The sequence below is a fragment of the Nycticebus coucang genome, chromosome 23, assembly GCF_027406575.1.
Source record: "Nycticebus coucang isolate mNycCou1 chromosome 23, mNycCou1.pri, whole genome shotgun sequence".
Taxonomy (NCBI): domain Eukaryota; kingdom Metazoa; phylum Chordata; class Mammalia; order Primates; family Lorisidae; genus Nycticebus; species Nycticebus coucang.
In genome coordinates this window covers 36,962,277-36,979,056 of record NC_069802.1, presented here as the reverse complement: position 1 = coordinate 36,979,056, position 16,780 = coordinate 36,962,277, and the positions used below count along the sequence as shown (strand labels likewise).

At 41.4% G+C, this 16,780-nt stretch overlaps 1 protein-coding gene across 4 annotated transcripts in view; it reads left to right on the top strand.

Moving 5' to 3' along the window:
- The window catches only part of HTT (huntingtin), a 172,619-nt gene that overhangs the window by 32,013 nt on the left and 123,826 nt on the right, over window positions 1-16,780 (top strand). For all 4 annotated transcript variants that reach the window (XR_008377225.1, XM_053577934.1, XM_053577933.1 and 1 more), the window contains exons 4-6: window positions 2,747-2,806; window positions 13,219-13,298; window positions 15,447-15,585. Coding sequence is in view for 3 of the 4 variants with exons in the window: in XM_053577934.1 (XP_053433909.1) it covers window positions 2,747-2,806; window positions 13,219-13,298; window positions 15,447-15,585 (279 nt within the window). In the remaining variant the exon portion in view is untranslated. The remainder of the gene's footprint in view (window positions 1-2,746; window positions 2,807-13,218; window positions 13,299-15,446; window positions 15,586-16,780) is intronic.

The following is a 16,780-nucleotide window of genomic DNA, read 5'->3' as shown; positions in this document are numbered from 1 at the left end:
CAGTCTATCTGCCTCGGCCTCCCAGAGTGCTAAGATTATAGGCGTGAGCCACCACACCTGGCCTGATATTTTAATTCTTGATCTTTGATCTTCACTGTCAGAGAACCTATAAAAAAGGGCCACCACAGGGTGGTTTGTTTCATGGCAAGCTGAGGATTAAGAAGGGTAGAGTGGTTTGCTATTGGTCATTTTACATGAGAGTATCGTTCTGGTTTTAATCCTGTCTTCTTTAGAGTCCTCTTTCTAAGAATTGCTGGACCCAGTAGCTGGGTGTGTATTTTGAAAGTTGTGGGCCATGTGCCCTAGGTTGTAGCTTTAAGTTCCAAGTTCTCTTCCTGGCTATCTCCATTCTTCTTTCCTATTTCCTCTTTGTTTCCAGTCTCTAAGTGTGGTGATTCTCAATTCTCTTGTCATGTCCCTGTACAGAAGATGAAGTCATTCTTCCACACTCTTTTCTATCTGAAGTTGGGGATGATGGTGTTTGGCTGCTCTTAGGTACCTGCTTCTTTGGATGGTGGTGTCATCAGGTTCAGCAGGCTGTGAGTGGCCCAGGTCTGGCTAGATTTGCCCTTATCGTGGCAGAGAGGGGCAGGCTTGGGAGGATAGGGGTGCCCAGGCTAGGTGTAAGGGATAGTCATTTAGCAGTCAGGCCTGCACTTTTGTCTTCTCTTGAGTATGGCAATGTGAATATAATGAGGACAGTTCGCAAGACAGCAGGGCACATTTTGTTTGCTATTTATGTAGAAATATGCACTGGGGATCTGACACAGCCTAGCAGCATGCTCCTGCCTGTTAAGTAATTAGCCTTAGGTGATGAAATATGTATGTGTAGAAGTAACTCAATATGCGATGTGAAGTGTGAGTTCTGCAAGGTCCTGGAGGTGATAGCCGTAAGTGAAGACAGAGATTAGAGAGCATGTAACCACCACAGCCTTCTGCCTTGAGGGCCACCAGGAAGTCAGTAGAGACTCAGAGAGGAGCCCAGGACCATCTTAGGTTTCTGGAGGATTGGGTGCCTTGAGGGTCAGCTCGAGAGGTTTGTACTTTATTTGGTGGAGAATAAGGAGCTCTTGGAGCTTTGTGACTGGTTAGAAGAATGACCTGGCAAGGAAACATAGCTGACTTGGAGTGGAGAAGGACCTGTGGTAGAGAATCTCAAAAGAGAGAGTGGGGTCTCGAACCAGGACAGTGGCATTGGCTGTGAGTGAGGGGCAGTGGTGGGCCATATGGTGGGTTTGGAGTGTGCGTGTCTCTGGAGTAGGCATTTGGCATACTGCCATCACTGAGCAACTGGCTTATTATAAGAGCGATTACTTGTTCTTCTGAGAGGTTGTTTTAGTTTCCTCTTTTTATAAAATAAGTTATTATTTGTTTGTTTGTTTGTTTTGAGACAGAGTCTCAAGCTGTTGCCCTGGGTAGAGTGCTGTGGCGTCACAGCTCACAACAACCTCAAACTCCTGGGCTTAAGCGATTCTCTTGCCTCAGCCTCCCAAGAAGCTGGGATCTCAGGCGCCCGCCATGACACCTGGCTATTTGTTGTTTGGCGGCCTGGGCTGGGTTCGAACCCACCAGCACCCATACATGTGGCTGGCGCCCTAGCTGCTGAGCTATACGCGTCGAGCCTAAAATAAGTTATTTGTTTACAACACATTTATAAAGCTGAATCAAATATTGATAATGCTTTGGGTCTTAATTTAAAAAGTAGTGTTTTAATATATATTTATCCCGTTTGGTTTACTCATTTAAGGACCTACAAAATACAGCCTGCAGTAGCAAAATCAGAATTTACAAATTTCTGAGACATTACTGTACTTCAAGAATCTCCCGAAATGTGACCGAGCTTTTAAGTTTCAAGCTTGCTGACCTGGTAGGTGAGCCCACATGAGTTTTACTACGACCAGCTCAGTTCATGGGTATCAATTGCCATATGGTGAAAGGGGCTTTTTGACTGAGTCTTGGGCCAGTTTCCTTCTGCTGGGCAGGTAGGCATTTGCAATACCATTTTGGAAGAGAAGGTTCTCAGGGGCGAGAGTGGCACCAAAGTTTTTCCTCTCCCTTTTTTCCAAGTTGAGAAGCCCTTCTCCAATGTGGACTTTCTATCATTAGCCACTGTTACCAGGTTGAAGTTGGTCATGTGGATGTTATTCCTGGTTTAGCTCTGCCAAGTGGATAGGGTGGGCCCGGACATGTGCTCTGAGGAAGGTGGGGCTTCTAACTGGCAGTGGGCTCTGGGTCACAGATGTGGGGCTCTGGGTACCCTGCCAGTGAGGAGGGACCAGACTTGTAGAAAGGACGTGGGACTCTGCTTTAAGAAGTGCTCCCAGCCAGAATGAGGGCTTTGATCTTGCAAGCACAGTTAGAGTTCCTGGCGCCAGCAGGCTTCCAGAGCATGATGTGAGCCAGCATCATCCAGCTGAACCTCTTGCTTGAGGAAGGGAAAAGTTTACTATAGGGGCTTTGGAATTTATTTGAACTAGCTACTCGGATTTTGATACTACATAGTATTTGGTTATAACAAAAATTAAATTCTTTTTCTTTCCATTTTTTTGTTCAACTAAATGACTTGTATCTAATTTATTCAGTAACTTCTTCATGTATTTGCTTTCTTTTTTAATGAATAAGTAATGAATTTAATTCTTAGTATATTTTGCTTTGTTCCAAAATTGAAATTTAGTTGCCTTTAACTTTCTTTAGAAGCCCCGGGGAATGTGTCTTCCATAAACAAATTTGTTCTATTTTCTTGTAGGCTTTGATGGATTCCAATCTTCCAAGATTACAGCTTGAGCTCTATAAGGAAATTAAAAAGGTAGGCCTTTGTTTTCCTTTGTTGAAAATGTTTCACTATATTGAATAGTATGTGTAGATTTTTATCTTTTCGTCATTGAGTGAGAAAGTTAGAAGGAAATGCTGGTAAAATAGACTTGGTAAAATAGACTATTTTTTATTTATTTTTATTTTTTTTATTAAATCATAGCTATGTACATTGATATGATCATGGGGCATCATTCACTAGCTTTACAGACCGTTTGACACACTTTCATCACACTGGTTAACATAGCCTTCCTGGCATTCTCTCAGTTACTGTGCCAAGACACTTACATTCCACATTTACCAAGTTTCACATATACCCTTGTAAGATGCACAGCTGGTGTAATCCCACCAATCCCCTTCCCTCTACCCACCTTCCTCCTCCCTTGCCTCCCTTTCCCCCTTCTCCCTATTCTTAGCTTCATAGTAGGGCTGAGTACATTGGATACTTTTTCTTCCATTCTTGAGATACTTTACTAAGAAGAATATGTTCCAGCTCCATCCATGTAAACATGAAAGAGGTAAAGTCTCCATCTTTTTTAAGGCTGCATAATATTCCATGGTGTACATATACCACTATTTATTAATCCATTCGTGGATCAATGGGCACTTGGGCTTTTTCCATGACTTAGCAATTATGAATTGGGCTGCAATAAACATTCTGGTACAAATATCTTTGTTATGATGTGATTTTTGGTCTTCTGGGTATATGCCCCGTAGAGGGATTACAGGATTGAATGGCAGATCTATTTTTAGATCTCTAAGTGTTCTCCATATCTCTTTCCAAGAGGAATGTATTAATTTGCATTCCCACCAGCAGTGCAAAAGTGTTCCCTTTTCTCTATATCCGTGCCAACATCTCTGGTCTTGGGATTTTGTGATATAGGCTAGTCTCACTGGAGTTAGATGGTATCTCAAAGTAGTTTTGATTTGCATTTCTCTGATGATTAAAGATGATGAGCATTTTTTCATATGTCTGTAGGCCGTGCGCCTGTCTTCTTCAGACAAGTTTCTCTTCAAGTCCCTTGCCCAGCCTGCAATGGGATCCCTTGTTCTATTCTTGCTAATGCGTTTGAGTTCTCTGTGGATTCTGGTTATTAAACCTTTGTTGGAGACATAACCTGCAAATATTTTCTCCCATTCTGAGGGCCGTTTGCTTGCTTTACTTACTGTGTTCTTGGCTGTGCAGAAGCTTTTTAGTTTGATCAAGTCCCAGTAGTGTATTTTTGCAGCTGCTTCAATTGCCCGGGGGGTCCTCCTCATAAAATACTCACCCAGACCAATTTCTTCAAGGGTTTTCCCTGCACTCTCTTCTAGTATTTTTATAGTTTCATGTCTTAAGTTTAAATCTTTAATCCAGTGAGAGATTATCTTAGTTAATGGTGAAAGGTGTGGGTCCAGTTTCAGTCTTCTGCAGGTTGCCAGCCAGTTCACTCAGCACCATTTATTAAATAGGGAATCTTTTCCCCACTGAATGTTTTTAATTGGCTTGTCAAAGATTAAATAACGGTAAGTAGCTGGGTTCATCTCTTGGTTCTCTATTCTGTTCCAGACATCTACTTCTCTGTTCTTGTGCCAATACCATGCTGTTTTGATCACTATCTATTTGTAGTATAGTCTGAGGTCTGGTAGTGTAATTCCTCCTGCTTTGTTTTTATTTCTGAGTAATGTCTTGGCTATTCGAGGTTTTTTCTGATTCCATATAAAACGAAGTATTGTTTTTTCAAAATCTTTAAAGTATGACAGTGGAGCTTTAATAGGGATTGCATTGAAATTATATATTGCTTTCGGTAGTATGGACATTTTAACCATGTTGATTCTTCCCAGCCATGAGCATGGTATGTTTTTCCATTTGTTAATATTTTCAGCTATTTCTTTTCTTAAAGTTTCATAGTTCTCTTTATAGAGATCTTTCACGTCCTTTGTTAGATAAATTCCCAAATATTCCATCTTCTTTGGCACTACTGTGAATGGGATAGAGTCCTTAACTGTTTTTTCAACTTGACTATTGTTGGTATATATAAAGGCTACCGATTTATGAATGCTGATTTTGTAACCTGAGACGCTGCTGTATTCCTTGATCACTTCTAAGAGTTTTGTAGTAGAGTCCCTAGTGTTTTCCAGATATACTATCATATCATCTGCGAAGAGCGAAAGTTTGATCTCTTCTGACCCTATATGGATACCCTTGATCGCCTTTTCTTCCCTAATTGCGGTGGCTAAAACTTCCATTACAATGTTAAAAAGCAATGGAGACAATGGGCAGCCTTGTCTGGTTCCTGATCTGAGTGGAAATGATTCCAATTTAACTCCATTCAATACGATATTGGCTGTGGGTTTGCTGTAGATGGTCTCTATCAGTTTAAGAAATGTCCCTTCTATACCGATTTTCTTAAGTGTTCTGATCATGAAGGGATGCTGGATATTATCAAAAGCTTTTTCTGCGGGCGGCGCCTGTGGCTCAGTGGATAGGGCGCTGGCCCCATATACTGAGGGTGGTGGGTTCAAGCCCAGCCCCGGCCAAACTGCAACAAAAAAATAGCCGGGTGTTGTGGTGGACGCCTGTAGTCCCAGCTACTCGGGAGGCTGAGGCAGGAGAATTGCCTGGGCCCAGGAGTTGGAGGTTGCTGTGAGCTGTGTGATGCCACGGCACTCTACCGAGGGTGATAAAGTAAGACTCTGCCTCTACAAAAAGAACAACAACAACAAAAAAAAAAAAAACAACAAAAGCTTTTTCTGCATCTATTGAGAGAATCATATGGTCTTTGTTTTTTAATTTGTTTATGTGCTGGATTACATTTATAGATTTACGTATATTGAACCAGCCTTGAGACCCTGGGATAAAACCAACTTTGTCATGATGTATAATGTGTTTGATGTGTTGCTGGATTCTGTTTGTTAGGACCTTGTTGAATATTTTTTCATCTATATTCATCAGTGATATCAGTCTATAATTTTCTTTTCTTGTTGGGTCTTTTCCTGGTTTGGGGGTCAGGGTGATGTTTGCTTCATAGAACGTGTTGGGTAGTCTTCCTTCTTTTTCTACCTTTTGGAACAGGTTGAGTAATATAGGTACTAGTTCCTCTTTAAAGGAATTTTTAGATTGGTAGAATTCTGACGTGAAACCATCTGGTCCTGGGCTTTTCTTTTTAGGGAGGTTTTGTATGGTTGATGCTATTTCCGAACTTGATATGGGCCTGTTCAACATTTCCACTTGATTCTGGCTAAGTCTTGGAAGGTGACGTGCTTCCAAGTATTGGTCAATTTCCTTCAGATTTTCATATTTCTGAGAATAAAGTTTCTTGTAATATTCATTAAGGATTTTTTGGATTTCTGAGGAGTCTGTTGTTATTTCGTCTTTGTTGTTTCTGATGGATGAGATTAGAGATTTTACTCTTTTTTTTTCCTGATTCGGTTGGCCAAAGGTTTATCTATTTTATTGACCTTTTTGAAAAACCAGCTTTTTGATTTATTGATCTGTTGTTGTATTCTTTTGTTTTCAATTTCATTTAATTCTGCTCTAATTTTGGTTATTTCTTTTCTTCTACTGGGTTTGGGGTTGGAATGTCCTTCCTTTTCCAGTTGCTTGAGATGTCCCATTAAGTTGTTAAAAATAGACTATTTTTTAACTTTTATTCAAAAGGTTACTCTTGTGTTTTTGTTAGTTGAGATGGGAATTTAACATGGTCACTTAAATTTATAATTGAAACCTACTAGATTTTAAAAATTTCTAAAGTAGTTAATGGATGTTTTCCTCATTTAGTTATCCTTTTCTCTGAAAATAGAAAATTTTTATTTATTTATTTATTTTTTACAATTTTTTTTTTCAATTTTATTTTTTTTCTTTTCTTTTTTATTGTTAAATCATAGCTGTGTACATTAGTGCAATTGCCTGTACCCATTCTAAGATGCACCACAGATGCGGCCCCACCCATTACCCTCCCTCCACCAAAACCTCCCCCCTCCCTTCCCCTTCCTTGGCCCTTTCCCCATAGTCTTCTGCTATACTTGGGTTATAGTCTTCATGTGAAAGCTATAATTTAGCTTCATAGTAGGGCTGAGTACATTGGATACTTTTTCTTCCATTCCTGAGATACTTTGCGAAGAAGAATATGTTCCAGCTTCATCCATGTAAACATGAAAGAGGTAAAGTCTCCATCTTTCTTTAAGGCTGCATAGTGTTCCATGGTATACATGTACCACAATTTGCTAGTCCATTCGTGGGTCGATGGGCACTTGGGCTTCTTCCATGACTTAGCAATTATGAATTGGGCTGCTATAAACATTCTGGTACAGATGTCTTTGTTATATTGTGACTTTTGGTCTTCTGGGTATAAACCTAGTAAAGGAATTATAGGATCGAATGGCAGGTCTATTTTTAGGTCTCTAGGTGTTCTCCAAACATCCTTCCAGAAGGAACATATTAGTGGGCATTCCCACCAACAGTGTAGAAGTGTGCCCTTTCCTCCACATCCACGCCAACATTTCTGGTTTTGGGATTTTGTTATGTGGCCTACTCTTACTGGGGTTAGGTGATATCTCAGAGTAGTTTTGATTTGCATTTCTCTGATGATTAAGGATGATGAGCTTTTTTTCATGTGTTTGTAGATCTTGCGTCGGTCTTCTTTAGAGAAGTTTCTCTTCAAGTCCCTTGCCCACCCTGAGATGGGTCACGTGTTCTTTTCTTGTTAATACGTTTGAGTTCTCTGTGGATTCTGGTTATTAGACCTTTATCGGAGGTATAACCTGCAAATATTTTCTCCCATTCTGAGGGCTGTCTGCTTGCTTTACTTACTATGTTCTTGGCTGTGCAGAAGCTTTTTAGTTTGATCAGGTCCCAGTAGTGTATTTTTGATACTGCTTCAATTGCCTGGGGGGGTCCTCCTCATAAAATATTCACCCAGGCCGTTTCCTTCAAGAGTTTTCCCTGCACTTTCTTCAAGTATTTTTATAGTTTCATGTCTTAAGTTTAAATCTTTAATCCAGTGAGAGTGTATCTTAGTTAATGGTGAAAGGTGTGGGTCCAGTTTCAATCTTCTACAGGTTGCCAGCCAGTTTACCCAGCACCATTTGTTAAATAGGGAATCTTTTCCCCACTGAATGTTTTTTTTTTTTTTTTTGTAGAGACAGAGTCTCACTGTACCGCCCTCCGGTAGAGTGCCGTGGCGTCACACGGCTCACAGCAACCTCTAACTCTTGGGCTTACGCGATTCTCTTGCCTCAGCCTCCTGAGCAGCTGGGACTACAGGCGCCCGCCACAACGCCCGGTTATTTTGTTGTTGTTGTTGCAGTTTGGCCGGGGCTGGGTTTGAACCCGCCACCTGTGGCATATGGGGCCGGCGCCCTACTCACTGAGCCACAGGCGCTGCCTCACTGAATGTTTTTAATTGGCTTGTCAAAGATCAAATAACGGTAAGTAGCTGGATCCATCTCTTGGTTCTCTATTCTGTTCCAGACATCTACTTCTCTGCTTTTGTGCCAGTACCATGCTGTTTTGATCACTATTGATTTATAGTACAGTCTCAGGTCTGGTAGCGTGATTCCTTCTGCTTTGTTTTTATTGCTCAGTAATGTTTTGGCTATTCGAGGTTTTTTCTGATTCCATATAAAACGAAGTATTATTTTTTCAAGATCTTTAAAGTATGACAATGGAGCTTTAATAGGTATTGCATTAAAATGATATATTGCTTTGGGCAGTGTGGACATTTTAACAATGTTGATTCTTCCCAGCCATGAGCATGGTATGTTTTTCCATCTGTTAACATCTTCGGCTATTTCTTTTCTTAGAGTTTCATGGTTCTCTTTGTAGAGATCTTTCACGTCCTTTGTTAGGTATACTCCCAAATATTTCATCTTCTTTGGCACTACTGTGAAAGGAATAGAGTCCTTGACTGTTTGTTCGGCTTGGTTATTATTGGTATATATAAAGGCTACAGATTTATGGGTGTTGAATTTGTAGCCTGAGACATTGCTATATTCCTTGATCACTTCTAAAAGTTTTGTAGTAGAATCCCTAGTGTTTTCCAGATATACGATCATATCATCTGCAAAGAGTGAAAGTTTGGTCTCTTCTGACCCTATGTGGATACCCTTGATCGCCTTTTCTTCCCTAATTGCAATGGCTAAAACTTCCATTATAGTGTTAAAGAGCAATGGAGACAATGGGCAACCTTGCCTGGTTCCTGATCGAAGTGGAAATGATTTCAGTTTCACTCCATGCAATACGATATTGGCTGTGGGTTTGCTGTAGATGGCCTCTGTTAGTTTAAGAAATGTCCCTTCTATACCAATTTTCTTAAGTGTTTTGATCATGAAGGGATGCTGGATATTATCAAAAGCTTTTTCTGCATCAATTGAAAGAATCATATGGTCTGTATTTTTAAGTTTGTTTATGTGTTGAATTACATTTATAGATTTACGTATATTGAACCAGCCTTGAGACCCTGGGATAAATCAGACTTGGTCATGGTGTATAATTTTTTTGATGTGTTGTTGGATTCTGTTTGTTAGGATCTTATTGAGTATTTTAGCATCTATATTCATTAGTGATATTGGTTTATAGTTTTCTTTTCTTGTTGGGTCTTTCCCTGGTTTGGGGATCAAGGTGATGTTTGCTTTGTAGAATGTGCTGGGTAATATTCCTTCTTTTTCTATATTTTGGAAGAGGTTTAGTAATATAGGTACTAGTTCTTCTTTAAATGTTTGGTAGAATTCTGACGTAAAGCCATCTGGTCCTGGGCTTTTCTTTTTAGGGAGATTTTTGTATAGTTCATGCTATTTCAGAACTTGATATAGGCCTGTCCAACATTTCCACTTCGTTCTGGCTAAGTCTTGGTAGGTGGCGTGCTTCCAGGTATTGGTCGATTTCTTTCAGATTTTCATATTTCTGAGAGTAGAGTTTCTTGTAGTATTCATTAAGGATTTTTTTGAATTTCTGAATGGTCTGTTGTTATTTCATCGTTACCATTTCTGATTGATGATGTTAGAGATTTTACTCTTTTTTTTTCCTGGTTAGGTTGGCCAAAGGTTTATCTATTTTATTGATCTTTTCAAAAAACCAACTTTTGGATTTGTTGATCTGTTGTATAGTTCTTTTGTTTTCAATTTACTGTAGTTCTGCTCTGATTTTGTTTATTTCTGCTGGGTTTGGGGTTGGAGTGTTCTTCCTTCTCCAGTTGCTTGAGATGTCCCATTAAGTTATGAACTTCCTCTCTTTCTGTTTTCTTGAGGAAGGCTTGCAGTGCTATAAATTTACCTCTTAGTACTGCCTTTGCAGTATCCCAGAGGTTCTGGTAATTTGTGTCTTGATTGTTGTTTAGTCCAAAAGTTTGGTGATTTCCTTCTTAATCTCGTCTATAACCCATCTATCCTTCAGCATAAGGTTGTTTAGCTTCCATGTTCTTGTATGGGTATGCAGATTCCTGTTGTTATTGAGTTCAACTTTTATTCCATCATGGTCTGAGAAGATGCAAGGAATAATTTCTATTTTTTAAAATTTGCTGAGGTTAGATTTGTGGCCTAGGATGTGGTCGATTTTGGAGTATGTTCCGTGGGCTGATGAGAAGAATGTGTATTCAGTTTTGTTGGGATGAAATGTTCTGTAGATGTCCGTTAAGTCCAGATGTTGAATGGTTGAGTTTAAATCTAAAATTTCTTTGCTTAGCTTCTTTTTCGAGGATCTATCCAGGACTGCTAAAGGGGTGTTAAAATCTCCAACTACTATGGAAGTGGAGGAAATTGAGTTGCTCATGTCTGTTAGAGTTTCTCTTATAAATTGAGGTGCATTGTGGTTGGGTGCATAAATATTAATAATAGAGATCTCGTCATATTGAGTATTACCTTTAGCAAATATGAAGTGTCCATCCTTATCCTTAATTATTTCGGTTGGTTTAAAGCCTATTGTGTCTGCGATTGCAGGATTGCAATGCCTGCTTTTTTCTGCTTTCCATTTGCCTGGAATATAGATGACCATCCCTTCACCTTGAGTCTATATTTGTCTTTTAATGTAAGATGCGATTTTTGTAGGCAACAGATATCTGGTTTGAGTTTTTGTATCCAGTCGGCCAACCTGTGCCTCTTTAGAGGACAGTTTAAACCATTCACATTAATTGAGAGTATTGATAAGCCTTTGGAGAGTCCGGTGGACATTTTTAATCCTTTTGCAACTGTGGAAGTTGGAATTTGATCAAAATTTTCTGGGTGAGTTTACTTTTGTGGTGGAGGATTATGCTGGTCTTTATGGAGGATAGGTCTGAGAGTATCCTGGAGAGCTGGTTTACTTATCGCAAATTTCTTCAACATGTGAATGTCGTTGAAGTATTTAATTTCTCCGTCATAAATGATGCTCAGTTTAGCTGGGTACAGGACCCTGGGTTGAAAGTTATTTTGTTTTAGGAGATTAAATGTCGATGACCATCCTCTTCTAGCTTGAAAGGTTTCGGCAGAGAGATCTGCAGTTATTCTGATATTCTTCCCCTTGTGGTTTTCTTTCGTCTGGCAGCTTTCAGAATTTTCTCCTTCATATTAACTTTAGTGAAATTGATTATGATGTGTCTGGGGGATGTCTTATTTGGGTTGAGTCGTGCTGGAGTTCTGAAACTGTCTGCTATCTGAATTTCGGAATCTCTTGGCATGTCTGGAAAGTTCTCCTTCATAATCTCATGGAGAAGAGACTCTGTGCCATGTGAAACCACTTTGTCACTTTCGGGGATCCCTATAAGACGAATATTGCTTTTCTTCAAATTATCTGAGAGCTCTCTGAGAGAGTGGTCTGTTTTTGTTCTCCATTTCTCTTCTTCTTTGAGGGTTTGGGAGCGTTCGAAAGCTTTGTCTTCAATGTCAGAAATCCTTTCTTCTGCTTGCTCCATTCTGTTACTGAGGGATTCTACTGTGTTTCTCAGATCTTTGTGGGATGCAGCTTCTTGTCTCAATGTGTCGAAATCTTTGGTCATTTGGTCTTTGAATCCGTTGAATTCTTGAGATAACTTTTGGAATTCTAATTCCATCTTATTTGCTATTATCCAGATCCTGAATTCAATTTTTGACATCTCAGCTATTTGTTTGTGCATGGTGTCTTGTGCTGTTTCTACTCTGATTATTGAGGTGATCTATTCTAATTATTCATATTGCCAGAGTTTTTCTGTTGATTTCCCCTCATGATTGTTTTTCACCGTTGCCTCTGGCTGTCCTCAGAGTTGGGGAGGTGTCTCTCCAAGATTAGACCCCTGCAGGATCACTATTGTTGCTGGATCTTTGTAGGGAGTGACCCTGTGTAGTTCCTCTGGGGCTGCTCTAGCTAGGGAGTTCTGGTTGTGGAAGCAGCTCCGGTCTGTGACACACTCGGATTCAGCAACAGGGCTGGGGGTGGTGCGCACGGTTCTGGGAGTGTCAGGCGCCCAGTGACTTTGGCACAGAGAGCCCAAGGCTCCAGCAGTCTCTGGCCAGGAGAAGAGCTCTGCGCAGAGGCAGGGAGGGCTCCAAAGGTCACGCAGCTACCAGAGTCCCTGTCCAGATGAACGGGCTAGTATGGAAGCTGGGAGGACACAGGAGGCAGGACGCAGGGTTGTGTGGCTCCCGCAGTTCCTGGTCAGGGAATGTGGAGGCCCGCTGGGTGCGGGTCACCTGTCTGGGGTCGCTGCACAGGTCTTGTGGAGGTCTGAGTGGCGCCAAGCCCTGGAGTTTGAGGTTGCTATGAGCTGTGACGTCACGGCACTCTACCCAGGGCAACAGCCCAAGGCTCCAGTGTGCCAAAACTGTCTCACTCTGCCCCTAAGGATTAAGGCTATAAGGCAGCTCAGTCCTCGCCTTTAGGCTACTCAGTCAGTAGGTTACTTTGACCCGCCCAATCCTTGCTCTGAGACCCTGAGGGCAGAGCTTGCTGGGACAGTTCTTTCACAATGGCTTCCTGTGCCCAGCTCAGTGGCTCAGTCAGGGGCCCCAGGCAATGCCCAAAGTTCTCCACACTCCTGCTCAAGCTCTCCCCAAGGCAGTTCAACTGAGTGCCAAGTCCAAAAACACCGAAACAGTTGACAGGTAAGGCCTTTCTGGTTTGCAGTCTCACTGCTGCTTGTACTTATGGTTGCCGGCGTGATTAGGTCGATCGAACACACGCAACCACTTGTCAGTTTTCCACTGTTTTTGTCCTCCTCTTGGGGTCCAGAAGTCCCTTGCTGGCTCCCTGTATCCTCAAAGGGATGATAGGCAGATCCCACTGGCCAGAGTTGCCTGGAGTCTTGTCTCCCCAGACTCGCTGTTCCCAGTTGCAGGGAAGCTGTTACTCGGCCGCCATCTTTAATCTTCAATAGAAATGAACCAAGAAAGAAAGTGCTTTTGTTTGTATACATCTTTTTTCATCACTAGTGCATGTCATGTGACCCTTAAATGTGACATGTCACTCATTTTACCACTCAGAACGGTGCCCCTCGAAGTTTGCGAGCTGCCCTGTGGAGGTTTGCCGAGCTGGCTCACTTGGTTCGGCCTCAGAAATGCAGGTGAGTTGTACACTCTGGATGATGATGATTTTTGGTGGGCCAACTATATTGATCCTTTGTGTCTGAGCTTAAATGTCCCTTCAAAAAATAAAATTCACGGCTCGGTGCCCATAGCACAGTGGTTACGGCACCAGCCACATACAGTGAGGCTGGCAGGTTCGAACCCAGCCCGGGCCAGCTAAACAACAAGGACAGTTGCAACAAAAAAAATAGCTGGGTGCCTGTCGTCCCATCTACTTGGGAGGCTGAGGCAAGAGAATCGCTTAAGCCCGAAAGTTTGAGGTTGCTGTGAGCTGTGACACCACGGCACTCTACTGAGGACAATATAGTGAGACTCTTGTCTCAAAAAAAAAAATTCACTTCATCCACTCTAAATTGCAGTGGGCCTTGCTCTGTTAGTATTTCTCTTGTAGCACTAATCCCTGTCAGAAACCACCTTGTATGCTTTCCTAGACTGCTTGTTCATGTTCTATCCCGTTTGCCTCAGGAGACTTATGAGGTGTGATCTTGCTATCTTATTCTCTGCTGGCCAGAACCAGTGACAGTGTCTGCACCTAGTATTTGCTAAAAAGATACCTGTAAAATTGTTGAGGATTACGGACAAAAGGAGTTATAGAAAACAGTGGGTCTACTGCATGGATTAAAAAAATTAGTGTTGAATTCTGACTAAGGTTTTGACTAGTTGAAACAGTTCTATCTTAATGGATTGAGAAACAAAAGTAGACAAAAGCAGGACCACTTTTCATCAGTTCCTTCCTTCTTTCCTTAACCAGCAAAACGTGCTGATGTCCCCTGGACCCTTGGCTCCATCCCTGAGGAAGTGGTAGAATGGCCTAAACCTTCACTGTTAGTATGAAACAATGATTTATTCCACTGAGGTTGAGTTTCAGTAAGAATCTTATATGGCTGCACAGCTACAATTTAAGCAAATTTCTTTTTTATATAACATTTTTCTTTTACCATCCTTGTTTGGAAAAATTTGTTACATTTCTGAAGCAATACATCCCACATTCTCCATATAGCAGCCAAAATGACCTTAAAGAATATAACTTGGGTCCTCTCATTCCCTTACTTAAACTTTTACTCTCCGGTGTTGTCCAGATAGAATCCAGACTGCTTACTGAGGCCTACGCCATGACCCCTGCTGCCTCTGTCATGTCAGACACCGTCTATTGACTCATTGGCCTGATTTTAGTTCTTTAAGCAAGCCAGGTTTTTCTTCCTCCAGATGGCTGCAAAAAAGTCACCTTGGAGAAGCCCCTGAGGCTCCTTACCTAGTCTGCCCTAGGTTCCTATGTGGGTTCATCCTTGTGGCCCTGCGAGTTACCTGTCTCTGCCAGAGAAGGGCAGAGGCCGTGCTGCCTCAGGCACCAGAGATTTGTGCAGTGAACGCGCGTGGTCTCAGCCTGTCTGTCCTGCGACTCTTCTCTGTCATGTCCTACACATTCTGCTTTTTCTCTTTAGGGGACCCAGTCCTATCTCTAAGGCCTCAATTTAGTTTGCATGCCCTCCCCCTCTCCCCCTTGTTTTATAATGTTCCTTTTTCAAGAAAGCTTTATTTTCATTTCTTAATTTTTGTCTTTCAAATGGTGTTATCTTATATTAAATATTATTTTCCAATTAAAAATAAGCATTTTAGTAACTGCAGGCTGTCTCAAAAGTTGCCAAAATAGGGAAATGGGAAATTATACCTAAATGAACTTTTATTTATAAAATATTCATTACAAAATTTTTTTTCTCTTTTTTTTTTTATTGTTGGAGATTCATTGATTCATTACAAAATTTTACAAAATATTCTCTACATGTTCATCACCTCTTTGTAAAATTTTGTAATGAATATTTTGTTAAAAAAAATGGTACATTTGGCTACAGTTTCCCAGTTCCCTATGTATGGCAACTTTTGGGACACCTGTTTTATAATTTGCTGTACACAGTTTTTATAGAGCCCTCTGCAATCATAAGAGAAATGAAGGACATGTCTTCCAACATTTGAACTTCATTCGCATTTTTTGTCCTGTTCTTTTAGTTGAGCATTGTCTAGTATCCATTAAGGACTATTCTGCATATAAAACTGTCTAACACCGAATGAATTGCTTGTATTTCTCCTTGAGATGTGGAAGAGTGACAATGTTCCTTTTGTACACACAGGCCTTACCTGGTGAACCTTCTGCCATGCCTGACTCGAACAAGCAAGAGACCTGAGGAATCAGTCCAGGAGACTTTGGCTGCAGCTGTGCCCAAAATTATGGCTTCTTTTGGCAATTTTGCAAATGACAACGAAATTAAGGTATGATTGTTACCTCAGATCACAGACATTTGAATGATACTGTGAATGAGTCTTATTCAGAGTTAGGACTTTTGGACGGGCAGTCATCCGAGAGTACTTCTTGGGTTATGGTGTGTGTCATAATTTGGACTACCATCATCTATGTTATTTTGAGGTACCCCAAGAGCTTCTCTCCACTTTTGCTTTCTTATTGTGGGGTAAAGAGTTGAATAGGGAGGTGGTTTATAGATGCAAATCCAAAAGGCACCTTTCCAGAGCAGACTGGCATTGGTGTGCTAGATGAGCTGACTGTACCAGGACTGCTGATGGGAGGAAGCTCACTGATGTGGCCTTGTGGGTATGAATGTCTCACTGTCCCAGAACCACATGGCTTCCTGGTCTGCTACCTTCAGACTTACTTTAGTGTTTTATTTACAATGTCCAGAAATTGTGACTGTGCCTCCTATTCTGCAGATTATAGGGTCTTGGTCTTCTCCTTTCTTATGGGTCAGGCCTGGGTTTCAGCCTGAGTAGCTGTCCGAGTAGCCGGGGGTGTGTGGCACTGTGGTTAGAGCACTCTGTTTTGAATCAGATGGACGTGGAGTAGAATTCTGTCCTCTTTACCCAATAGCTTGTTTCCTTTCGATTCTAAAAAATGGGATATTAATGACATCATGTAGGGCTGTTCTGAGAGTCAGTGAATGCGTCTGAGCAGTGTGGCGTGGCCCCGGGGTACACATACACGTGAGCTGCTACTTATGTCAGCTGTGTGACCTGGGGAATCTGAGTTTCAAAGTTTTATAGTAAATACTAAGGAGATAATGAAACCAATTTCATGGAGTTTTGGAATGGTGAAGGGAGATAATGAATCTAAAGAATGTAGTGTAATAGATAAGTCACTGTCCTCAGTACACAGCAACAGATGCTGCTGTTACTTGTTTATTTTGGCAGAGGGTCTAGCTCTGTTGCCTGAGCTGGAGTGCAATGGTGTCATCATAAGTTGCTTCAGGCTCAAGTGATCCTCCTGTGTCAGCCTCTTGAATTGCAGATTGCAGGCCTGTGTCCCACCACACCCAGCTAATTTTTCTTTTTTTTTGTCAAGAAGGGGTGTTGCTCTGTTGCTCAGGTATATCATGAACTCCTGGTCTCAAGTGATTTTCCAGCTTGGACTTCCAAAATACTAGGATTACAGGTGTGAGCCCCAACACTTGCTCTA